Below are 26,360 nucleotides of genomic sequence, written 5' to 3'. Positions count from 1 at the left end.
TACCTTTTATTTCAGCTCATGAAACATGGGACCAACACTTTACATGTTGCGTTTTATATTTTTGTTCAGTATAGAACCTGTTCTACATGGAACCCAAAAGCAAAAAGGGTTCTACAGCCCAAAACTATTTTGGAACCCTTTCTTCTAAGAGTGTAATCAGAATATTCAAAGTGTGTTGAAAGTGTATAGCACCAGTTACAGTGGCAAAATCAAACCCCTCCAGTGAGTTTTATCACTTGACAACATCAAAACAACAAGATATGACTACCATTTGTTGAGGGATATGCAAAACACATACTTTTTTATCGTGTATCACAGAAGCATTGCTTCTAAAGGTCTGGGTTTCTGTAGTCTTTGTAAATGGACTTATAGTTTCTTCGCCAAAGGTTTTTGGAATAATCCTTCAGCGTCCATTTCTCCTCCACATTCAAACGAAGACAGACGGCAATTTGTTATACCAAAGAAAAGAGCACACTCCATCATATGAACTATGACCTTTCAACATGGAAGATGGTCTGTGTATTGTAGTTGCAACAATGATCCCGGGTCCTGTGTTGTCCAACTGTTTCCTTTACAGTTTAGTGAAGTCTCCTGTATCCTACCAAGTTCAGAGATGCATTCCAACTCTCATACGGGAGTCGTTCTCCTGTTGACACCCTCCTTCAGATCTTTCTGGAAGCATTTGTGGACCTGCAGGAAGCTTGAGTCACGCTCTGGACTACAGTACCCAGCTATCCCACTTTTCATAGTGTCCCTACTGAGGGCGTACATGGAGATCCCACCCATGGGCATCCCAAAGCTTGCTCCACTTCCTACGCCTGCTCCCCCTCCTCCTCCCATCTTAACCCCGACGGGTGAGGTCTCTCGGGACGGGTCGGTGGAGCGGGAACTGGAACGGGACCGTCGCCGCCGGTAACGGTAACTAGGGATACGGGAGTAGGGCGAGGTGGACGAGGTGGTCTTGATGAACTCGCGCCTCGTCCGGCATCGCGTCTCCTTGTTCTTCTCGATGTAGATGTTGACAGCGAGAACCCCAACGGACTCAGCCACGATGAAGGACAGAGCTCCGAAGTAGAAAGACCAGCCGTATCCATAGCTGCCCTTATTGTCCTCGTCCTTCTTGTCGCTGGGGTCACCGGCATTACTGGAGATGTAGACGATGATGCCAATGATGTTGCTTAGACCTGAGGAGATACATAGAGAAAGAGGTAGAAATGTAGTGCCTTGCCCATACAGTAGCTTAGTGTTTTCAAAAGTATATACAGTATATGTAAACATCAATATGTGGGTAATGTCTACTCCAAGGTAATGCTAAATATGCAAGGAATCGCCGCCATTGCAATATTTTGAATAGCTGTGTGACGTCACCTACCTGCAGCCACAAACAGGATGCCGGCGCTGAGCAGGATGTTGTTCCTACTGCTGTAGATCCTCCCAGCCCCGACACACAGTCCTCCCAGCAACAACAAAATGTTGCTCAGGATGGGGAAGAGGCTGGAGGCCCGCACTATACCTGTATAGTACACAGCAGTTAGGATGGTTAGCATGTTTACAACATTAGCATGACTATAACATTAGTATGTTTTGGATGATTAGCATGTTTCAGCATTAGCACGTTTAGCATCGTCACTAACTCACTATCTCTGTACATTTTCTGCTGTTATTGCATTATGGATGTACATAGAAGTGTGCTAGTACTTTTAGCATTATTGTTAATGCACCATTTTGGCTGCTATTGCATTACATGCATGTAGCCAACACATGTAAAGTACTAGACATTTTTGGCATCATCACTAACACACAGTTTTCAAGTTAAAAATAAAACTATGACACAAGCCCTTTTTTCTTAGTTCTTAGCATTGTTTTATAAATGTATTTTTGTAAGGGTGTTGCCAATACACAGCAGGCGAGGGCTAACAGCGGTTAGCACACCCTCTAACAGTCATACTGGAGACACCCTCTGCTTACTCACACCACTCTTAAACACAGCTCTCAGTGGTGTAAAGTACTTAAGTAGTTTTTTGGGGTATCTGTGCTTTACTTTACTAATTATATTTTGGACAACAGTTACTTTAACTCCATACATTTTCCCTGACACCCAAAAGTACTCGTTACATTTTTAATCCTTAGCAGGACAGGGAACTGGTCCAATTCACACACGTATCAAGAGAAAATTGGTCACCCCTACTAGAGGTCGACCGATTAATCGGAATGGGCGATTAATTAGGGCCGATTTCAAGTTTTCATAACGACCGGTAATTGGTATTTTTGGACACCATTTTTATTTATTTATTTATTTTTTGACACCTTTATTTAACTAGGCAAGTCAGTTAAGAACACATTCTTATTTTCAATGACAGCCTAGGAACGGTGGGTTAACTGCCTTGTTCAGGGGCAGAATGACAGATTTTTACCTTGTCAGCTCGGGGATTCGTTTTTGCAACCTTCCGGTTACTAGTCCAATGCTCTAACCACCTGCCTTAAATTGCACTCCACGAGGAGCCTGCATGGCAGGCTGACTCCCTGTTACGCGAGGGCAGCAAGAAGTCAAGGTAAGTTACTAGCTAGCATTAAACCTATCTTATAAAAAACAATCAATCTTAACATAATCACTAGTTGGTTGATGATATTACTAGTTTATCTAGCGTGTCCTGCGTTGCATATAATCGATGCGGTGCCTGTTAATTTCTCATTGAATCACAGCCTACTTCGCCAAACGGGTGATGATTTAACAAGCGCATTCGCAAGCACTGTCGTTGCACCAATGTGTACCTAACCATAAACATCAATGCCTTTCTTTAAAATCAATACACAAGAATATATTTTTAAGCCTGCATATTTAGTTAATATTGCCTGCTAACATGAATTTCTTATAACTAGGGAAATTGTGTCACTTCTCTTGCGTTCCGTGCAAGCAGTCCGGGTATATGCAGCAGTTTGGGCCGCCTGGCTCGTTGCGAACTGTGTGAAGTCCATTTATTCCTAACAAAGACCGTAATTAATTTGCCAGAATTGTACATAATTATGACATAACATTGAAGGTTGTACAATGTAACAGCAATATTTAGACTTAGGGATGCCACCCGTTAGATAAAATACGGAACGGTTCCGTATTTCACTGAAAGAATAAACGTTTTCGAAATGATAGTTTCAAGATTCGACCATATTAATGACCAAAGGCTCGTATTTCTGTGTGTTATTATGTTATAATTAAGTCTATAATTTGATAGAGCGATGGTAGGCAGCAGCAGGCTCATAAGCATTCATTCAAACAGCACATTCGTGCGTTTGCCAGCAGCTCTTCGCTGTGCTTCAAGCATTGAGCTGTTTATGACTTCAAGCCTAACTCCTGAGATTAGGCTGGTGTAACTGGTGTGAAATGGCTAGCTAGTTAGCGGGGTGCGTGCTAATAGCGTTTCAATCGGTGACGTCACTCGCTCTGAGACTTGGAGTAGTTGTTCCCCTTGCTCTGCAAGGGCTGCGGCTTTTGTGGAGCGATGGGTAACAATGCTTTGAGGGTGGCTGTTGTCGATGTGTTCCTGGTTCAAGCCCAGGTAGGGGTGAGGAGAGGGACGGAAGCTATACTGTTAGACTGGCAATACTAAAGTGCCTATAAGAACATCCAATAGTCAAAGGTATATGAAATACAAATGGTATAGAGAGAAATAGTCCTATAATTCCTGTAATAACTATAACCTAAAACTTCTTACCTGGGAATATTGAAGACTCATGTTAAAAGGAACCACCAGCTTTCATATGTTCCCATGTTCTGAGCAAGGAACTTAAACGTTAGCTTTTTTACATGGCACATATTGCACTTTTACTTTCTTCTCCAACACTTTGTTTTTGCATTATTTAAACCAAATTGAACATGTTTCATTATTTATTTGAGGCTAAATTGATTTTATTGATGTATTATATTAAGTTAAAATAAGTGTTCATTCAGTATTGTTGTAATTGTTATTATTACAAATAAATAAATAAACAAAATCGTCCGATATTGGCTTTTTTTGGTCTTCCAATAATCGGTATCGGCGTTGAAAAATCATAATCGGTCGACCTCTAATTCCTACTGCATCTGATCTGGTGGACTCACTAAATTATGTAAATTATGTCAACGTTGGAGTGTGCCCCTGGCTATCTGTACAAAAAGAATTGTGCCATCTGGTTTGCTTAATATAAGGAATTAGAAATTATTTATACTTTTACTTTTGATACTTAAGTATATGTTAGCAATTTCTATTTTCTTTTGATACTTAAGTATATGTTAGCAATTTCTATTAACTTTTGATACTTAAGTATATGTTAGCAATTTCTATTTACTTTTGATACTTACGTACAGTATATTTAAAACCAAATACTTTTAGACTTAAGTATTATTTTACTGGGTGACTTTTACTTGAGTCATTTTCTATTTACATTTTCTATTTACGAACTTTTACTCAAGTATGAAAATGGGGTGGGTACTTTTTTCACCACTGACGGCTCTATATAAACCCAGCACTTACGCCATCTGTCTCTCTCTTCATAGCTCCAATTACTGTCATGACATCATGCTCCTATGGGCCAGGGCCAAGGGAGTTATGACAGATAAAGCACCCCTTGTCCACTGGCTACCACTGAGTATCTATGGGCATTGTGTGCTTTACACACGATGATAAAGGATGAAAATACATCTGGATGTGGTGGCAGGAGATGAGCACTTACGTAAGATGTATTCCGAGCTGTCTGTGTCATAGTTGTTATCTTCTGGGAAGTGATTGATCCGAAGACAGCTTCCTTTGTTGATCCCTGTGGAGTCAAAAGAACCACAGAAAGTCTGTTATAAAAGAGTGCACACTTCACACAGAAGGGTCGAAGTTGATTCTAGCTCATGCAGGTTAGTGGACATTTGAAACATGGCTAATGATTTTTATACAGTACCAAGACCAAATCCATATTATGGCAAGAACAGCTCAAATAAGCAAAGAGAAACGACAGTCCATCATTACTTTAAGACGAAGGTCAGTCAATGCGGGAAATTTGTTTGAAGAAGTTTCTTCAAGTGCAGTCGCAAAAACCATCAAACGCGAGGACCGCCGCAGGAAATTAAGACCCGGAGTTGCCTCTGCAACAGAGAATAAGTTCATTAGAGTTTACCAGCCCTAAAAATTGCAGCCCTAATAAATGTTTCACAGAGTTCAAGTAATAGACACATCTCAACATCAACTGTTCAGAGGAGACTGTGTGAATCAGGCCTTCATGGTCGAATAGCTACAAAGAAACCACTACTAAAGGACACCAATAAGACGAAGAGACTTGCTTGGGCCAAGAGACCTGAGCAACTTTTGGGGTTCGTACCGGTTCAAAACTTTATTTTGCAGGTTAGAACAGTGGAACAGAACGAAAAAAAGATATGGTTCTGTTATAGACTGTCTAACTGTGGTACACTAACCACTAGAATACATCATTTCCAGTCCATAACAGAACCAAATCAAATCAAATGTATTTATATAGCCCTTCGTATATCAGCTGAAATCTCAAAGTGCTGTACAGAAACCCAGCCTAAAACCCCAAACAGCAAGCAATGCATGTGAAAGAAGCACGGTGGCTAGGAAAAACTCCCTAGGAAAAACTCCCTAGAAAGGCCAAAAACCTAGGAAGAAACCTAGAGAGGAACCAGGCTATGAGGGGTGGCCAGTCCTCTTCTGGCTGTGCCGGGTGGATATTATAACAGAACATGGTCAAGATGTTAAAATGTTCATAAATGACCAGCATGGTCAAATAATAATAATCATAGTTGTCGAGGGTGCAACAAGCACGTCCGGTGAACAGGTCAGGGTTCCGTAGCCGCAGGCAGAACAGTTGAAACTGGAGCAGCAGCATGGCCAGGTGGACTGGGGACAGCAAGGAGTCATCATGCCAGGTAGTCCCGAGGCATGGTCCTAGGGCTCAGGTCCTCCGAGAGAAAGAAAGAAAGAGAGAATTAGAGAGAGCATATTTAAATTCACACAGGACACCGGATAAGACAAGAGAATACTCCAGATGTAACAGACTGACCCTAGCCCCCCGACACACAAACTACTGCAGCATAAATACTGGAGGCTGAGACAGGAGGGATCAGAAGACACTGTGGCCCCATCCGATGATACCCCCGGACAGGGCCAAACAGGCAGGATATAACCCCACCCACTTTGCCAAAGCACAGCCCCCCACACCACTAGAGGGATGTCTCTAGTGGTTATATCCTGTTCTAACATGCAAAATAAAGTTTTGAACCGGTTCGAAACCCAAAAGTTGCTGTTTATATATATATTTTTTTTTAACTAGGCAAGTCAGTTAAGAACAAATTCTTATTTACAATAATGGCCTAGGAACAGTGTGTTAACTGCCTTGTTCAGGGGCAGAACTACAGATTTTTACCTTATCAGCTCGGGGATTCGATCTAACAACCTTTCGGTTACTGGCCCAACGCTCTAACCACTAGGCTACCTGCCACTATATTGTTCCATTCTGTTCCTTTTTAAACCTCTGAAATGTTTACATTTAGTTCAACATTAAAATAATTCACCAATCAGTGCGGATAGAGCGGCTTGCAATGGAGTAGGCAATCTATAGTTGTTTACATGTGCGATGGACAGACCTGTAGGGCTCGAGATGCGACAGAAATTTTGCGTGTGGGAAAGAGCGAGAGATGTTGGAGGAGGCTTGGCTTGAAGAGCTGGGCATTATTGACATGCATTATCTGAATTAGGCCCACAGAATTATACCTAGAGAAGAGCAGCTTCTATGGAGGAACTTTGAATGAATGAACTTCAGAGAGTTGGCCAAACGTTGAACCAGAGCGAGCTAGCTAGCTAACAAGCTGTGTGAAGAGCGGCACCAGAATTAAAAACACGTCTTACCTATTTGTAGTTAATAAATCCAATGTGAAACGTGATAACTATAGTATCCTTAACTAGCAATGAAAAAGTTAATTAGAATTAAATAAATAACTTCACCCTAATTTCTGAATCCCGCTTGTAACTTCAGTAGGCTACAGTAGTTTCGGAGGGAGAGGGGCAAGTAGACTACACACATTGGCAAAGATTTCCAGCTGTCAGGTAGACACTGGAATGCGTTTCTGAGTGACAGAGTAAGGGCTTTGCATATGCGCATTGATGTGTTTTTTTTTTTTTGTGGGACTGCAAAAACTGCCCGGAACTTAAAACTTTGTCACATGCGCCGAATACAACAGATGTAGACCTTACCGTGAAATGCTTAATTACAAGCCCTTAACCAACAATGCAGTTTTAAGAAAATAGAGTTAAGAAAATATTTACTACATGAACTAAATAAAACTATTTAAAATTAATAACACAATAAAATAACAACAATGAGGGGTACCGGTACCGAGTCAATGTGCGGGGGTACAGGTTAGTCAAAGTAATTTTTACATGTTGGTAGGAGTAAAGGGATTATGCGTAGATAATAAACAGCGAGTAGCAGCTGTGTAAAAACAAAAGACGGGGGTGTCAATGCAAATATTTTAGGTGGCCATTTTGATTAATTGTTCAGCAGTTTTATGGTTTGGGATTAGAAGCTGTAAAATAATTTTATTAACTTGTTATGGATAGGGGGCAGTATTTTCACGGCCGGATAAAAAACGTACCCGATTTAATATGGTTATTACTCCTGCCCAGAAACGAGAATATGCATATAATTAGTAGCTTTGGATAGAAAACACTCCCAAGTTTCTAAAACTGTTTGAATGGTGTCTGTGAGTATAACAGAACTCAAATGGCAGGCCAAAACCTGAGAAGATTCCTTACAGGAAGTACCCTGTCTGACCATTTCTTGGCCTTCTTTGTCATCTCTATCCAAAACAAAGGATCTCTGCTGTAACGTGACAATTTCTAAGGCTCCCATAGGCTCTCAGAAGGCGCCAGAACGTTGAATGATGACTCTGCTGTCCATGGCTGAAAAACAGTAGCGCATTTGGTAAGTGGTCGATCTGAGAACAATGAGACGGGTGTGCGCATGCACGTGAAGAGTCCATTTTAGATTTTGAGTCTTTGAACGGAAAGGACGTCTCCCGGTTGGAATATTATTGCTTTTTTACGAGAAAAATCGCATAAAAATTGATTTTAAACAGCGTTTGACATGCTTCGAAGTACGGTAATGGAATATTTTGATTTTTTTTGTCACGATACGCGTCCGCGCGTCACCCTTTGTCACCCTTCGGATAGTGTCTTGAACGCACGAACAAAACGCCACTATTTGGATATAACTATGGATTATTTGGAACCAAACCAACATTTGTTGTTGAAGTAGAAGTCCTGGGAGTGCATTCTGACGAAGAACAGCAAAGGTAATCCAATTTTTCTTATAGTAAATCTGAGTTTGGTGAGTACCAAACTTGGTGGGTGTCAAATTAGCTAGCCCGTGATGGCGAGCTATCTACTCAGAATATTGCAAAATGTGCTTTCACCGAAAAGCTATTTTAAAATCAGACACCGCGATTGCATAAAGGAGTTCTGTATCTATAATTCTTAAAATAATTATGTTTTTTGTGAACGTTTATCGTGAGTAATTTAGTAAATTCACCGGAAGTGTTCGGTGGGAATGCTTGTTCTGAACGTCACATGCTAATGTAAAAAGCTGTTTTTTGATATAAATATGTACTTGATTGAACAAAACATGCATGTATTGTATAACATAATGTCCTAGGAGTGTCATCTGATGAAGATCATCAAAGGTTAGTGCTGCATTTAGCTGTGGTTTTGGTTTTTGTGACATTATATGCTAGCTTGAAAAATGGGTGTCTGATTATTTCTGGCTGGGTACTCTGCTGACATAATCTAATGTGTTGCTTTCGTTGTAAAGCCTTTTTGAAATCGGACAGTGTGGTTAGATAAAGGAAAGTCTTGTCTTTAAAATGCTGTAAAATAGTCATATGTTTGAAAAATTGAAGTTTTCAGATTTTCGAGGAGTTTGTATTTCGCGCCACGCCTTATCATTGGATATTGGAGTGGTGTTCCGCTAGCGGAACGTCTAGATGTAAGAGGTTTTAACTGGTTCCCATGCTTATAAAAAAACGGTTCTGTTAAGGAGCAGTATAGATCACTTTCGTTCCCGGTTCTGATTCTGTTACTAATGTGTTGTTATTTTCTGTTCTGTTCCCTGAACTGGTTCCAGCCCTTGCTTACAGGTAGGTACAAGTGATTGACAGGCAATGGTCGAATGAGAGGTAAATTGAGTAGCCTCCCATCCCGGAAGGGGTTTCCTGTGTTTGTTAAGACACTTTTCATTTGATATGGCCGTTTGTAAAAAAATATATATATATATTGTCGTTTAGGTCACTATCTATGAACATTGATCACCTGCTTGGACTGGCTGACCAAGCTTAGCCTGAACCCTGGAGAGAACAATGTCTGCCATAAGGTCACATGCACTGCATAACTGACTTCTCACGTGAAATTTATATCAGATTATAGATGATTTAGGTAGACCTAGGTCCCCTAGCTGTATCAAGCTTAGTTTCACCCCCATATTTGAAACCAACTGAGGACAGGAAAGTCAGTCTGCACACCCACAAAAGAGTTCTGATGTTCTTCAGCCTGAAGGCACCTTCCATTCAAAGAGTTTGGTTAAGAAAATCTTCTCTGCACTTTTTAAGAGAATAAAACATGGCGGTGACATGAATATTGAAACGTTTCTCACTTTCCACTGAAATTGCTGCCTCAACCAGAGGTTGGGAACTCAAGTCAAGTGTGCGTATGAACAAGGACTTACTTCACGCTTGGACTAAATTCACTCTAAAACAGATATCAATCATTTATGAGACAAGATAGGAATGTAAACATGTCTTTTTAAGTGGTTTATTGGTCTGTGTGTGGCGATTCTATATTTCTATGATTGGTATCTCCAAGACTGCAGATTTTTATTCTTCCCCTCTAATCAGGAACTGATTCAGGACACCAGGTGAGTGGAATCTATGGACAATCAGTGACTTCAATGGCTACCCGGACTATGGCATTGACCCTTTTTTACACTGACTCTTTTACACTGACTCTATGCACACTCACTGGACTCTACCCACACATTCACACACACTTCCACTGACACACACACAAAACACACCCACACACAAAACACACTCCACATACGCTGCTACTACTTTGTTTATTATCTATCCTGATTGCATAGTCACTTTTACCCCAACCTACATCTACATATTACCTCAACTACCACTACCTAATTTGCTCCCAAGTGGCACAGCGGTCTAAGTCACTGCATCTCAGTGCTAGAGGCGTCACTACAGACCCTGGTTCGATTCCGGGCTGTATCACAACCGGCCGTGATTGGGAGTCCCATAGGGCGCCGCAGAATTTGCCCAGCGTCGTCCGTGTTAGGGTTTGGACGGCCGTAAATAAGAATTTGTTCTTAACTGACTTGCCTAGTTAAATAAATGTTAAAATAATAAATACCCCTGCACATTGACTTGGTACCAGAGTGGACTCCTTGTATATAGCAAAATTATTGTTATTTATAGTGTTACTATTGATATTTTTATTTGCAAATGTTCTTACTTTTTAACTCTGCATTGTTGGGAAAGGGCTCGTAAGCATTTTGCGGTTTGGAGCAACTACCACCAAACAGTCTCCACTGTCACAATGGAAATCAATGAGAAAGCTACGACCAGGACGCCCAACTTGAAAGGGATTGAGAGACCTCTAAAACGCCTCCAAACTAGACCCCCTGGTCTGGGCACAACCCCCACATTGTGGGCCACTGCCCCAGACATCCCATGGGCCCAAAAGCGGCCCACACTCCAATTTAAAACCAACAAAACACAGCTGGAGTGCACTTCTCTCTAACACATTACATAGCCCATGGGACAACGGTGACACAGTCACCCAACTTCAACAGCATTGTAAAAATAGAAAAACACCTCACAGGAACAAAACTCTGGGCTGGTTACAACCCCAACATAGGATACTTCTACCTCCTATAGCCCCAGGACCCTAACCCACACTCACGAAGAACCAAGGCCAACAGAGCACAAGAGCCCATCGCTCTCTACCGTTACAATGAAGTCTACGGAAAATCGATAACATAGACGCCTAACTTTACAGACATCCTAAGACCTTCAAAACACTTCCAAAACGGACCCCCTGGTCTGGGCACCTACCTAACATGGCAAACCACCGCCCCAAACACCCCCTGGGCATAGGAAAGGCCTACACCCAAAATCTAAATCAACAGAGTATAACCAGAGCCCAACGCACCATACAAGTCAATGGGAGAGAGAGAGAAAGACAGCTAGTCACCTGACATCAACATGATGGTGGGACTACAAAACACCTCAGAAAAACATCTACACGGGCTGGCTCCAACCCCCCTGGGGTATACCATTACCTCTGACACCTCCCGGACCTGCCACCCTTGGAACAGGCATTTGGCACTTAAAAGAATAGAGGATAAGCCCACCGCTCCCTAACACTAACACACAGGTCAATGGAACACACAGGAACTCCACCAAGGGCTCACTTTAATCACACGCAGTGGCACTCTTACCTCCTGGACCAATCATTGGTCCACAACGGAAACAGCACCCAAGGTAAGGGCGCACACTCCAATGCAATTTCCCGTAGGGAACAACGTTACAAGCCTTCACCATTGTAATCAATGGAACAGGCCCTCCATCTCAATAACGCAGGATCCCTATACCACCGGATCTCCAGATGACATTGATATCCCAAACTAGCCACTATGGATACTGCATTCTGATTGGATGAATCGGCCATACACCTCACATGCTCAGTGCATGAACACATCATGCACCAATAGGAATCCTCAACACCTATTAGACCACGCCCCTTCTCTCTATAAAAGAAGAGCATATGTTCAGTCTCAGCACCCCTTGGTCGAAGTACTTCCAGGAGACTGACTCCAAAAAAAGATACCAACGAAAGAACGATAATACAACGACTACCGATCAGGACTTCAACGACCTCCATGCCCAGCATGGATCCCGAATCCCGAAGACGCTACGAAGGACAACCAGATGCTTTACCTGGTCAACGACGATCCTTCAGACCCTCTGCCTCCTATAAAAGGAGATGATCCTTCAGACCCTCTACCTCCTATAAAAGGAGACGCACCGATGGGCCACCGGAAACATTTTCCAGCCAGCAACCCCGTCTCATCTCCGGAACGTCACATAATCAATGAATAATTGGACCTCTACCCGATTCAGCACCCATCAGGGCAGAAGAACCGACAGAACACCGGAAGCTCCTCCCGGTCAACACGCCACTCAACTGAGGACACCTACTCCACAGTCCGTGTGCTACCACCGCTCCCCACCCAATGAGGGAGGCCCAGACACCTTCTGTCTGGGCTACTACGACACCAACACGGGTCAACGGACCCCCTTTGGTACGGGCAGATACCACCACGAGACAACCTACAACAGACACTCCAACTACACAGGAAGACCAAGGACAACCAACACAGCGGAACCCGACTGGACACTCTGGCACCAGTATGGCACCACTGACCCCAACGTCCATCGCAACAAGAACAGGACGGAGCACCAACACCTACTGGGACTCCATCCCCGCCCTACTACGACCACTAGACACCCAACTGGTTGGAAAGATCCACCTTACTCTATAGAGCAGCCCACTCAGCGACGGGCGGACCGATCCCCGGTCCGGTACCGCTATAGTGATGCCTCCAGAGGTGGTACTAGACCCCGTACCACGAGCAGTCTGGGATGACACCACACAGAGACCACCATGACCACCACTCCTACTACAGGGACCTCGGACACTTCACAAGCCATCTCCTCCCCCTCCCCACTCCCCCTAAAGGGATCAGGGAGCCACGACACCAGGAGCACCATCAAGGGTGTTCTCCCTACGGCAGACCCGAATCACAGCAAGGTCAGACCAGGAAGCAACCCCTCATCCTCCTTCCACCCCAGCGTCAACACTATAGCGAGGATCATCTCTTAGCTCATCAGAGCCCGACACCATCTGGAAACGATCAGCCAATATCTCTCAGGCGGCCCCCTACCACCGGGGTACCAACGAAAGGCGAGAGAATTGATCTCTCTCTTCACCCCTTCAGGGGAAACGGATGACACCATAGAGGAACTATCCCTCGCCTCAACTCTATTGATGAGACGCAACCATGAGGTGTTGGAAAGGCACTACAGCACGGAGGAGGAAAGGATGTACTCCTCCCTTGGCAGCTACACCTCCTGCACAGATAGGAAGGAGGCATGGTGCTTAGGTACCAGATGGGCACAGAAACAACTCAGTAGTCCACTACTAGAACCCCTATTCGAGGACATCCGGGTCTCACTCCCCAGCCTTCACGGCAGTTGGCCTACTCAGGACCACAGCCGCTTCAACCCTCCCCTCACCTGTAACATAACGGGCAGCGAGGCTGAGGATAGCGACAGCAACACTCATCCAAGACACTAATACACAGAGAGCCTCATCAGAGGAAGGAAGCCCATCACCACACTCCAGGACTAACAGACAGTCTGTTAGTCCTAGATTGGCTCACCACACAACACAGGACAGGAACAAAGACCTTACCACGGCGACAGGCCCTCTCCATCATTCCCGGAACCCCAAAGACCCGGCCATACCCAGACCATGGTGGCACAGGGAGGGCTTCCGATGAGGAACATGACCCGATCCCAGTTCAGATCATGCCCTGACCAGGGTGACTGTACGGGAGGAGACTGAGGAAGTGAAGGTGGCCTCTGAGCCTTCCCAACCCGACCATGCCCAGACCAGGGTGGAATGGGTGGGAACTCAGCAGGAACAAGGGGAATAGCCAAATCTCAATCCTTTCCTCTCAACCACTGGGGAAGAAGGAGACGAGGCTAAGACGGACCATGGCCTCAAAATGCCGAAGGTACTGGTCTGGTACCCTACAGACCAAGACCCACTCGTAACTCTGGAACCAGACAAGGGATAGAGTGGACGATCAACCTGCTCGCAGCTAAGGGAGATGGCCTCCCCACCTTCAAGGATCCCACAGTCAGCCCTCCTGCAATCTCAGGACAGCACTGGAACACCACCGAAAAACAGACCACACCACAATGACACCTTAAATCCAGCAACATTGGTTACCCCAACCGGACACCCACACTACACCCCAGGGACCCACCAAAAAAAATCTCTCTACAACTCCGGAACCCCCTAATGCCAACTCGGTTATGACTCTCCTCTTCCACCGCCCGTCGCCATCTACGTCTCTGTCATCCCAACCAACCCATCCCACTCAACACATTAGGACGCCATCCAACAAAACCATCACGCGTTCTTCTGGATTTTATTTTTGTTATTCTGTCTCTCACTGTTCAAATAAACCTACCATTAAAATGATAGACTGATCATTTCTTTGTCAGTGGGCAAACGTACAAAATCAGCAGGGGTTCAAATACTTTTTTCCCTCACAGTATAGGTTTCAGGAGTTTCAGGCTGCTTACCACTCTCCCAAAATACATCATCCAGGAGGATCCTCTTGATGGTGCTGTCCATATCGGCAGACTATGATATGTCATTTCTTGGAGAGAGTCCTTCCCCTCCAGGAGACTGTCAAACATGATGACAACACCACACCAACGGGTGTTGCTGGGCTGCTTCAATGTGGTGCTCTTATTCTGTCGAACATTCGACCACCCATCAGAGATGGTTGCAATACAGTCTGCTTTCTCTATGATTTGCTTGACTTTCACTTGAACTCTGCATCCAGCAAATGAGTAGATAAAGCATGTCTGGTTGGAGGGGTGTATGCTGGGCGAAGAACATTCAGAAATCTCTTCCAATACACATTGCCTGTGAGCATCAGAGGTGAACAAGTTGATTTACACAGCTCGAGCAAGACATTCATCAGCATTTCTCTGACTACATTCCTCGATTGATTAAAACAAAAACTTCTGATTCCAGGAGGACCATGAGCTGTTGCTATGGATAAGGTGTCTGATTCATCATTTTCACCTCGAATAGAAGTAGAGGGAATTTTGTCAGAGGTTGTGAGCGCTGAGGGAACTTTATGCCATATGATTCTGCATCTTTGTTGCATTCTTCACATATTATTTGGCACAGTAAACAAAACAAAAAAGCTTTTATATTAGCTGCAGTGAAATGTCTCCACACATCAGATAATGCCCGTGGCATTTTCCTGTAAAGATTAGAAAAAAATGAGTAAAAAAACCCAAATACAATTCCATGTACAGATAAATAGTTAAGCAGTTGGATTATACAACTCCTTTATAAGATACATTTTAAAATGAAACATGTATGGAAACAGGTGAATTAACACTCCTCAGTTAGCTGGCTCGAGCAAGCTAAAACCCACAAGGTAGAAAAAACTAACTAGCAGAAATTTCTTAACAAGTTAGAAATGATTTAAACACACTTTGTTGTAGGCTACTATTTACTAGTTAACAAAAAATAATGTATGTCATATAAAATATATTCACCCCACCCAGTATTGTAATCAAAACTTACCAGAAAACATGTAGTCTTTGGCTCAGACAGTGTAGTAGTGCGGGCTCAATAGGATCTCATTAGTGTGTAAGAGCTTGAGAATCAGCTGTACATGTGATGGAAGAGTGCACTGCACATGTGATGGAAGAATGTACTATGCATGCAGAAGGTTGCAATTCCATTGAATTGGGGATAGTTTAACCAAAATATGCCACAATACCTATAATTGCCTTATGTGTAACCCACAAAAAAGGTTCACTGTTATAAGCTAACTTTTTGATGGATTTAAGCAAAATTCCCCAAATTCCCGGGCTTAACTTCCCATGGAAAATGTTTCCAAAAATTCCGGAAATTCACCGGAAAGTTTCCGACCCTTTGCAACCCTAGACACAACAGCAGAGCCCCTTTGTCATTAGCCACAGAGGGAACAACAAAAAACACACTGAGGTGATAACCCTCCTACATTTCAACACAACATCTACTCACACCCTTCCACCCACCCACCTACTCACCCACCCACCTACGAAAAGACAACTCTACAACCCACCAACACCCTCACCAGACTGAGAGGACTAACACTCCTGCAACCTTCGGTCCTCTCGCTGGTGCACCTGGCCTTCCCTAAAGTAACTAGGCCCATCCAAATCCAAACATGAGGGCGCAAACTACAGTATTGGAAGTAATTATCCAGTGGCCCATGAGACTGGACGGTGGGTCTTCCCCATCTTTAAGACCTCGAGCGAACCTGCCACCTCTGCACCTTGGAGCCAGATGAGAGTGCCCTAGGAGTATGCGGGGCAGACTAGCGGCCAACGATACACCTTCACCCGGCAGAGCTACCCGGACAGTGCCAGCCTGCTGCCTCTTTAGAGTTTGCCCAAGAATGGCTGGTGGCATGGGATGTCTCCGATGGAGTGTTGGTGAAATGGGCTTTGGGATTGCGTGGCGCGTCTGCAGGTCCCCGGGACCTTGGCACCTAGAGGGGGTTCCAGATGCGGTTTGGCGGGGAAGAGGATTCAACACCATAACCTTGGAAGACCGGCGGACCCCCAGCCTCGCGCTGGACGACTATGAAAAGACTTAACAACGGAAAACTCACTGGCTAAACATGACACCCTAAGGGAACACCACGATCCTGCCGTCTGAACCACTGAGTATGAAGGACGGAGTACTTGGGGTGGATGCATGACAACCGACTGAGAAGCTAGGATCCTGGAAGGGAATGGCCCTCTATGGTTTGTGCCTGATCCTAAACTAAGTACGCACCTACTAGGATGAAGGACAAAGTACTGAGTGCGGATGCTTGACAACCGTAGAGAGGACCTTGCCGCCTGGGTTTTTGTCTACTCAAACACTCATGACTCAATGACGGACCAACTTGGTATGGACACATGGCAACCGACTGAGATGCTGGGATCCTGGAAGGGAACGGCCCTCGATGGTTTTTGCCTGACACCAAGAACGCTATGACAGACCAGCTAGGCGCCGATACACGGCAATCAATTTAGAGTGAGGATCCTGGAAGGGAGTAACTCTGTCGTTTTGCCTGTTGAAATACCTAGGACCTAACAACAGACGGACACGGTATGGGCACATGGCAACCAACAGGGTGAGACGATCCTGGAAGAGAGCCATCCCTGGATGGTCCTGTCTGCTCCACCACCGTCGACACATGGACAGTAGGACTTCTTTCACCTTTACCTGTGCCCGGACCCCTCAGCTCTCCCACTTGGCAAGTGGAGTGCACTCCCCCTTGGTTTCCATATTAGCTGGAAGGCATCAGATCGACCTTGGGGATTCCTTAAAGAAAAATCTTAACCTGGCCAGACACCTGGATGTTCGGGTGCCGGGGGGCCCACGATAAAATGCCATTGTGTTCATTGTCCATAGCTTATACCCGCCCATACCATAACCCCACCACCACCCTGAAGCACTCTGTTCACAACGTTGACATCAGCAAACCACTTGCCCACACAACGCCATGTGTTCTACCATCTGCCTGGTACAGTTGAAACCAATTTTCATCTATGAAGAGCACACTTCTCCAGCGTGCCAGTGGTCATCGAAGGTGAGCATTTGCCCACTGAAGTCTGTTACGACGTCGAACTGCAGTCAGGTACGGACCCTGGTGAGGACTACGAGCACGCAGATTAACTTTGCTGAGACGGTTTCTGACAGTTTGTGCAGAAATTCTTCAGGTGTGCAAACCCACAGTTTCATCAGCTGTCCAGGTGGCTGGTCGCAGACAATCCCTCAGTTGAAGAAGCCGGATGTGGAGGTCCTGGGGTGGCATGGTTACACGTGGTCTGCGGTTGTGAGGCTGGTTGGACGTACTGCCAAATTCTCGAAAACAACATTGGAGGCGGCTTATGGTAGAGAAATGAGCATTGAGAGAAATAAGCTTTTGTTTGCATGGAACATTTATGGGGTCTTTTATTTCAGCTCATGAAACATGGGACCAACACCTTTACATGTTGCATTGATATTTTTGTTCAGTATAGAATAGGCTATCCCTACTGCAGAAAATAGCTGATTTCCTCATATCCAAAGGCCTACCTGTCATTTAGCAGGAGGAATGTAGTAAGGTCCGGAATATAAATGCATATTGATCTGCATATCATTGTGGCAGTAAGGGGGAAACACACTATGAAACCATCTTTAACTTACTCTTCAGATAACTTTACGCTGTATATTTCACACATACTTACTCTACCTCCCTCACACACCTTCTCTCTTTCACTTACTCCCTCTCTCACACACATCCTCTCTCTCTTACACACGCAGACTCACATCACTCTCTCTTGACATGAATTGTAGCCCAATGTTCTAACAAAACCCTAAGGAGGTATCGCTCGGCCTATAGAAGTGTCTATGTGCGTATCAGCTAAGCATACAGAGTCATGATTTACCCAGGAGATTTAGAGGGAGATATAATTAGCATTGGTTCTGATGTACGCTGTAGCGTTGGATACAGGGCAGTACTCTGAATCTATTATGGACTCAAGGTCTCACTCACTCGTTCACTCGCTCTCACACACACAAACACACACACACTGCTCCCAACTTAGAAAACAATTGAAGGAACACCGGAAAAATATAGATTTTTGATTAAGATATAGTTTTGAATTATTTATATTAGGCATATGCATCTTACCTTTGAAGCACATTCCTTTGAGTGGGCTATCTATTCCTTTTCCATTCTTCCTGTGCAATCCACATTTGTGCATAGACTATTGGTCAAGTTACCAGGATGTTTAGCTAGCTAGATAGGTAACATGACTGAACAAAGTAGTTTATCAAAACAACAATCAGTGGCCCATTAGTAGTTTTAAATGGCCCGCGACATGGTTTATGAAATTATATCAAATGTGAGACGGGGTTTTCAGCAACAAAGGTGCAAGCATGACTGTTGATGTGCTCCGTTTTCACTATATTTCACAACAAAAGATTCCTCAGTGTCTGCCGACCCCAGCTCGCATCACGGCTAGATTTCATTTGTTTTATTTTTTGTACTTTTACCCCCTTTTCTCCCCAATTGGTAGTTAGTATTGTCCGATCGCTGCAACTCCTGTACGGACTCGGGAGAGGTGACGGTCGAGAGCCATGCATCCTCCGAAACACGACCCTGCCAAGTCGCACTGCTTCTTGACACACTGCTCGCTTAACCCAGAAGCCAGCCACACCAATGTGTCGGAGGAAACGCTGTACAACTGGTGACTGAAGTCAGCTTGTAGGCGCCCGGCCTGCCACAAGGAGTAGCTAGAGCGCGATGGAACAAGGAAATCCCGGCCAGCCAAACCCTCCCCTAACCTGGACGAGGCAGGGCTGCCTCATGGGTCTCCCGGTCACAGCCAGCTGTGATACAGCCTGGGATCGAACTCGGGGCTGTAGTAACCCCTCAAGCACTGTGATGCTGTGCCTTAAACTGCTGCGCCACTCGGGAGGCATTTTAATTTTTTTAACCTCTCAGCGCACGGTCTATTTTCCTGAATTTCCGCCTCTCTGACGTGCCCAAAGTAAACTGCCTGTTACTCAGGCCCAGAAGCTAGGATATGCATATCATTGGTATAATTGGATAGAAAACACTCTGTTAAAATAATGTCTGTGAGTATAACAGAACTGATATGGCAGGCAAAAATCGGAGGAAAATCCATTCAGAATTCTGTTTTTTTTGAGCTCCCAATGACTTCCAATGCAATGCTACTGAAAGATCTAATTTCCGCCTCCCAGATTGCAGTTTCTATGGCTTCCACTAGATATCAACAGTCTTTATACAAGGTTTTAGGCTTGTTTATTTTAAATGAAGAAGTATTTGTAGTCTTTCCAAGGTGAGCGCCAAGGCAAAAGTAGTCTTTTTGCGCGTGTGAATGAGGGAGCGCTCTTCGTTCTTTTCCTTTGCTATTGAACATAGTATTCTCCGTATTAAATATTATCATTTATTTAGATATTAGACAACCTGAGGATTAATACAGTTTTACTTGTTGGGACGAACTTTGCTGGTAACTTTTTGGAATCCTTTGTATGCATGTTGAAGGAGTGGATTATTGAATTCAATGGCGCCAACTAAACGGCGTTTTTGGGATATAAAGAAGGACTTTATCGAACAAAATGACCATTCATTGTGTAGCTGGGACCTTTGGGATTGCAAACAGAGGAAGATCTTCAAAAGTAAGTGATTTATTTTATCGCTATTTCTGATTTTGTGACGCCTGTGCTGGTTTGGAAAATATGTTAATGTAAGGCGCTGTCCTCATTCAATCGAATGCAAGGCTTTCGCCGTAAAGCCTTTTTGAAATCTGACAACGCAGTTCGATTACCAAGATTCTAAGCTTTTGAACCATGTAAGACACTTGTATTTTCATGAATGTCTAATATTACGATTCTTTTATTTTGAATTTGGCGCTCTGCAGGATCCGTGCGCTAAGAGGTTTTTTAACTGATGGAGATGTGCAGAAAGAGCTAACAGAGAGAAGTAGGGGAGAGCAGGGGGGTTTCTCTCCCGTCTGTCAGTCATCACTAGTTACCACAGCCACAAAGTCATATACCCTGCTTAATTCTACAATTTCTCTTCTTAAAATGTGATTTTAAATCGAACCATAACCACACTACTAACCTTATGCCTAACCTAAGCTTAAATTAAGACCAAAAATAAAAAACAATATTTTCATGAATTTTTACGATATAGACAAATTTGACTTTGACTTTGCCTGTGGTAACTAGTGGAAACTCAGTCTGCCTGCGAGACAACAGTTCATCCTTTATTACTCAGCATAGCATTGCCATGGCAACCTCCTCCTGGTGCCCAAGAAGCACATTTCATGCCTACATGTCAGAGGAGCCCTTTGACATCTTACTCATGTTTTCATACGGGGACTGGCGGGTGTGCGCGTAGACCTGCGTACACACACACAACACAATGATTTTAAACCCCCAAAATGTGTTTTGCTAGCTATAAACAGTCTCTCACGACGCCCCTTTGCTTACTGCAAACATCATTCAACAATTACCTCACCGAGCAAAACACCCAACAAGACCCATGCATCATCCTCATTATCATCAAGCAGCCTTTCTTATTCAGTCTGGAAAGCAACAATAGCTACTCAAAACCAAAAGCCATTCAATAACACAAAGAAAGAACCCATCTGAGAGATTGACAGTCATTCAACATGTGTCTTATCTACTTAGAAGGAAGTAAATAAGACCCCTCCCACTTTGTCTCTTTCGCTCTCACTCTCTCTCTCTTTGAAGTGCGTCATCTCGTCTCCCGTCGACACAGAGAGAGAGAGAGAGACACAGGAGGGAAGCGCTGGTTAAGTGGGAGTTCTTGTTTGATTTAAGGCGAGCTGGGTACAAGACTCAAGTTGTTCCGTGCGCGTCTTAAAAGCCTCCCCTGTGCTCTCCCGCAGCTAAGACCATTTTTGTTTTACAAGGCACTAAATAAAGAGCTTTCCATTTGGAACACTTCGTTGAAGAGATGAGCAGTGCGAGGCCAATTTGGTAACTTATAGTTCGCTACATACATGTTAGGGGTTGGAGAAAAGTAGAGAAAGGGTAAGAGGATAGTGGGTAATGTTGCCACTTGACATTGTGTTGCCTAGCTGGGGACATGCATGGAATAGCAATGATTGAGACTTGTATTTTTTGTCAACCTCGACTTTTCTCGCCCTCTTCCTCGCTCTCTCTATCTCTCTGTGTGTTAGTATTCTTCTTTGCCACTGAATGATTTAATTTAGCTGTCTGTAGCTTGTAATTTATGCTGTTACTCAAAACATATTGACTGTGGAAGTTGAAATGGTCTTCTCCAGTTGCGTTAGTATTCTCTCAAGGGAGTCATCGCTTTCCGCTGCGCTATGTGAAGACACGTTTCAGCACCACGCACAATGGACAGCTCCAAATCAGCCGGCTCGATTTTCATGCGCACTTGATTCGACTTTGTAGAAACGAGTTGTATTCAATACTTCACTTGCTAACCTACAGAAGAAATAACAAGTCATATTTACCTAACAAATCACTTTTGTATCATATAGCAAGGTTTGATAATCGAACTGATAAGTGGAAGTGTCCATCTTTCCCCGGGCCAATTTACGCAAGTGCACTACAGTTCGCTTGCAGTTCGCTAGAGAATCATTTCCCAGTCGCAACACTACAGCGGTTGATTTCGCCTAACAATGACGCAAGTAATCTGGAAGAGCTGGCTAGTGGCTACTTCAATGGAGAAGAGTAAATAACTGGGTTTTGGTGGGAAAAAGTAGAGACCCAGCATCCATTCATTATCCATTATGTCATTTAGATGCTATATTGCTCTGGATGTGACCATATCGAAGGACGCCACTTAATTAACAGATTTATCGTATTGATTAAGATGTATTTTGATAGATACAATTCTCAGCACCTGGCTCAAATGGGTAGACATTAGAAATAAAGTTGACTGAATCTTTCATTGCTGTGCAACTCTCTTAGCAAAGCCCGACCCAGGTCTTATGTTGAAACGAGAAAGTAACGTACATATTCGTTCCATCTCGTGTTGGTGGAAAAACATACATGCTTTGAATTTGATTAAAGTTAACCCTATTTGCAGATAACTATTTCTAAATCTCACTCATGTTTCCATAGCAATGGCTTAGGTGTAGTTGCCAAGCAACAGCATCACATACGCTGAACTGGATGGACAAAGAACCGCCGTTTGGAGAAGCGCATCTAAACAGTCTGAAGTTAAACTCGTAGTTTTGCACTCCTAAAAGTAACAGCCATTGATTATAAACGGGTTGAGTAGGCTACGAATTAGTTCTATTGCACATTTCCATACAGCCGTGCATTATGCATGTACACTATATGGTAACGAGGCCACGTCATATCCGACGCAAAAATATAAAGTAGGCCTAATACATTGCGTTACGCACAGGGATACATAATGGTATAACGCGCCCACAATTACTGAGCGTGCACGCACGAGTAGCCTACACCAGCTTCTATCAAACGCCCTAACAACTTTTTACTCTGTGCATGGACAGTTTATTTCAGTGTAGAAATGGTTTTGTCACCTATGTTTTTCCCCAAACGCCCCCAACACACAAAGTATTCAATGATTCATACATCAGAAACTTTCCTATATTAACCAAAAGAAAAAAAAACTATAAATAATAGACCAGAAAGCTGACAAAGTACCTTCTATACAACAAATCCGCCACAGTCCGGAGTGCGTCAGGTCGCCTCTAGTTTTCTTGGGTTGCATGTCGTCCGTGGTGACATTGGTGGCGTTACATATGTACGCCCGAGAATAGAGCCAGTAGTCGGTCCCAATAGCTATTGTCATCAGACTGAAAGCTGCAAAAGCGCCCACGATGGTAAGCAGTATCTGACACCCACGGTCACACCACGCCATGACGCCTCATAATAATCCACAACGGGCTATAAACACACTAAAGAGGCACGCGCTCTAACCATATGGCGAATTGGTGCGGCAGAATATGGGTGTTTCTTTTTTCTAGAACATCACTTTCATGTAAACTTAAACTGGAGTGCTTCTTAATGGTTAAGTTCAGTAGCTTTTTCCTTTTCACGCTTCTCATGGATTTAATTCCCCAAAGTTCACATCGCAGAAGTCGTTGATTCCTCCCTCCACAGGTTGAATTTTATAAACTTGCACGTTTCTTGACGTTTTCCACCCCCAAGAATGAAATGGTGTTTTTCGATGTGGGAATTGCTTTCGCCACTCAAATGAATGAATTTGCCAAAGAGCGCAACATCTTCTAGCAAGACCACACCTTCTATTCAGCTAACCAATGAGAGACGACAGATGGGTCTCGAGTCGGCATCAGAAAGATTCAATATAACAACTGATATCAAACACATCAAACAAGGTATATGAAAATATACTGAACAAAAATATAAACGCAACATGCAACAATTTCTAAGATTTTACTGAATTACAGTTCATAGAAGGAAATCACTCAATTGAAATACATTAAATAGGCCCCAATCTATGAATTTCACATGACTGGGAATACAGATATGCATCTGTTAGTCACAGATACCTTTAAAAAACATTTAGGGGCGTGGATCAGAAAACCAGCCAGTATCTGGTGTGACCACCATTTTCCTCATGCAGCACAACACATCTCCTTTGCATAAAGTTGATCAGGCTGTTGATTGTGGCCTGTGGATTGCTGTCCCGCTCCTCTTCAATGTCTGTGGGAAGTTGCTAGATATTGGCGGGAACTGGAACATGCTGTCCTACACGTCAATCCAGAGCATCCCAAACGTACTCAATGGGTGACATGTCTGGGACATGAACTGGGAAATGTTCAGCTTCCAGGAATTGTGTACAGATCTTTACAACGTGTGGCCGTGCATTATCATGCCGAAACATGAGGTGATGGCAGCGGATGAATGGCACTACAATGGGCCTCAGGATCTCGTCACGGTATTTCTGTGCATTCAAATTGCCATTGAAAAAATATGCAATTGTGTTAGTTGTCAGTAGCTTTTGCCTGCCCATACCATAACCCCACCGCCACCATGGAGCACTCTGTTCACAACGTGAACATCAGCAAACCGCTCGCCAACACGATGCCATGCACGTGGTCTGCGGTTGTGAGGCCAGTTGAACGTCCTGCCAAATTCTCTAAAACGATGTTGGAGGTGGCTTATGTTAGAGAAATTACCAACAGTTCTGGCAACAGCTCTGGTGGACATTCCTGCAGTCAGCATGCCAATTGAACACTCCTTAAAAACTTGAGACATCTATGGCATTGTGTTGTGACAAAACTGCACATTTTAGAGTGGCCCTTTGCTGTCCCCAGTACAAGGTGCACTTGTGTAATGATCCTGCTGTTTAATCAGCTTCTTGATATGCCACAGCTGTCAGGTGGATCGATTATCTTGAGAAATGCTCACTAACAGGGATGTAAACAAGTTTGTGCACAACATTTGAGTTAAATAAAGTTTGTGTGTACATTTCCGGCATCTTTTATTTCAGCTCATGAAACACGGTACCAACACTTTACAAGTTGCGTTCATATTTTTCTTCAGTGTAGAAATGGTCAGAAAATGACCATAATTTCACCCCAAAATTTCAGATTAATTCACAAAAAAAAGTGTTGATAATTCACACCTGAATTTAAGCTTGTCATCAAACCTCCAACTCCCATTTATTGGAATTGTAGCCTGCAGACTTTAGACCAATTTTGAAAGTGATGTCCATCTTAACTGTAATTTCAAAGGTTGAACAGCCCCTTTAAGGTCCGGCCTTTAGCTGGTTCAGCTGTGGTCCACGCAGAGCCTTTCCCTTTCACAGACACACAGAGAGAGAACCTGCTGGAGTTGGCTAGCTCGCTGCCGTTTCTGTCCCATCCCTTTGAAAGAAAGCCCCCCAGCCGCACTCTGATTCACTTCCTGTGTGTGTGTGTGTGTGTGTGTGTGTGTGTGTGTGTGTGTGTGTGTGTGTGTGTGTGTGTGTGTGTGTGTGTGTGTGAGAGAGAGAGAAATGGGCCACTTGAAGGGGTTGAATCATATCCTGAACTGCTCCAGTGAATGAGAGTGGAGACATCCTCTGTGGGCAGACATTACAGTGGGAGACATGTCAGTGTTGTTTAGATAGGAAATGAATGTAGTCAGGGTTGGGTTGTTTTCTCATTGTAAGTATGTTAGTTGGTTTATCTAAGTATGATTCTAGTTTTGGATCATAGAGCAGCAGAGAAAGCCTTCTGGTTTGTCTTAGTTCGTCACTTTCCTCTTAATAGCTTTTTATTGCACAAGAGGGAAAGACAAAGACCAGAAAATACACAAATGCAATGTGTGAGACAAAGAAGAGGGAAATTAAGAAAGGGATGTTTTTGCCAAGTGTCAATGAAGACACATCTTTCATATATGTGTTGCAACAAAATGTTATTTTCATTACTTCTAGTCTGTGGCATCTTGAACTCACAGAGACAGCAATATTCGAAACAATCTGCGTGACCCCCTCCAAGGGGATTATGCTGGTCGGCAATGAGCTTGAACTGAAATGGCACGGATGCCATCTGTCTCAACGGTAGACCTCCTTGGTATTAGTATGACGTGTTGCATACAAATGTATAGTGCATTCGAAAAGTATTCAGACCACTTGACTTTTTCCACATTTTGTTGCGATACAGCTTTATTCTAAAATTGATTAAATTCCCCTCATTCATCTACACACAATACCCCATAATGACAAAAGAAAAACATTTTTTTTTTAAATTTACATAAGTATTCAGACTCTTTGCTATGACACTCGAAATTGAGCTCCGGTGCATCCTGTTTCCATTGATCATCCTTGAGATGTTCCTACAATGTGTTTGGAGTCCACCTGTGGTAAATTCAATTGGACATGATTTGGAAAGGCACACACCTGCATTCATA

At 43.7% G+C, this 26,360-nt stretch overlaps 1 protein-coding gene across 1 annotated transcript; it reads right to left on the bottom strand.

Moving 5' to 3' along the window:
- Positions 1-501: 501 nt before the first annotated feature.
- Positions 502-23,632, bottom strand: LOC115178293 (voltage-dependent calcium channel gamma-4 subunit-like). Its single transcript, XM_029739406.1, has 4 exons — positions 23,145-23,632; positions 4,708-4,791; positions 1,373-1,513; positions 502-1,184 (listed from the first exon to the last, which is right to left on the bottom strand). Exons 1-4 carry the CDS (start codon positions 23,359-23,361, stop codon positions 628-630), a joined length of 999 nt encoding a protein of 332 aa, XP_029595266.1. The 5' UTR covers positions 23,362-23,632; the 3' UTR covers positions 502-627.
- Between the last annotated feature and the right edge of the window lie 2,728 nt (positions 23,633-26,360).

The sequence above is a fragment of the Salmo trutta genome, chromosome 38, assembly GCF_901001165.1.
Source record: "Salmo trutta chromosome 38, fSalTru1.1, whole genome shotgun sequence".
Taxonomy (NCBI): domain Eukaryota; kingdom Metazoa; phylum Chordata; class Actinopteri; order Salmoniformes; family Salmonidae; genus Salmo; species Salmo trutta.
The sequence above is the reverse complement of the archived record's forward strand: the minus strand, read 5'-3'. Positions and strand labels throughout refer to the sequence as shown.

Coding starts and splice junctions, on each gene's coding strand:
- LOC115178293 (XM_029739406.1), bottom strand. CDS start 23,361: ATGGCGTGGTGTGACCGTGGGTGTCAGATACTGCTTACCATCGTGGGC. Junction 4,792..23,144: donor GCGGATTTGTTGTATAGAAG/GTACTTTGTCAG, acceptor TTGACTCCACAG/GGATCAACAAAGGAAGCTGT. Junction 1,514..4,707: donor CAGCTCGGAATACATCTTAC/GTAAGTGCTCAT, acceptor TGTACTATACAG/GTATAGTGCGGGCCTCCAGC.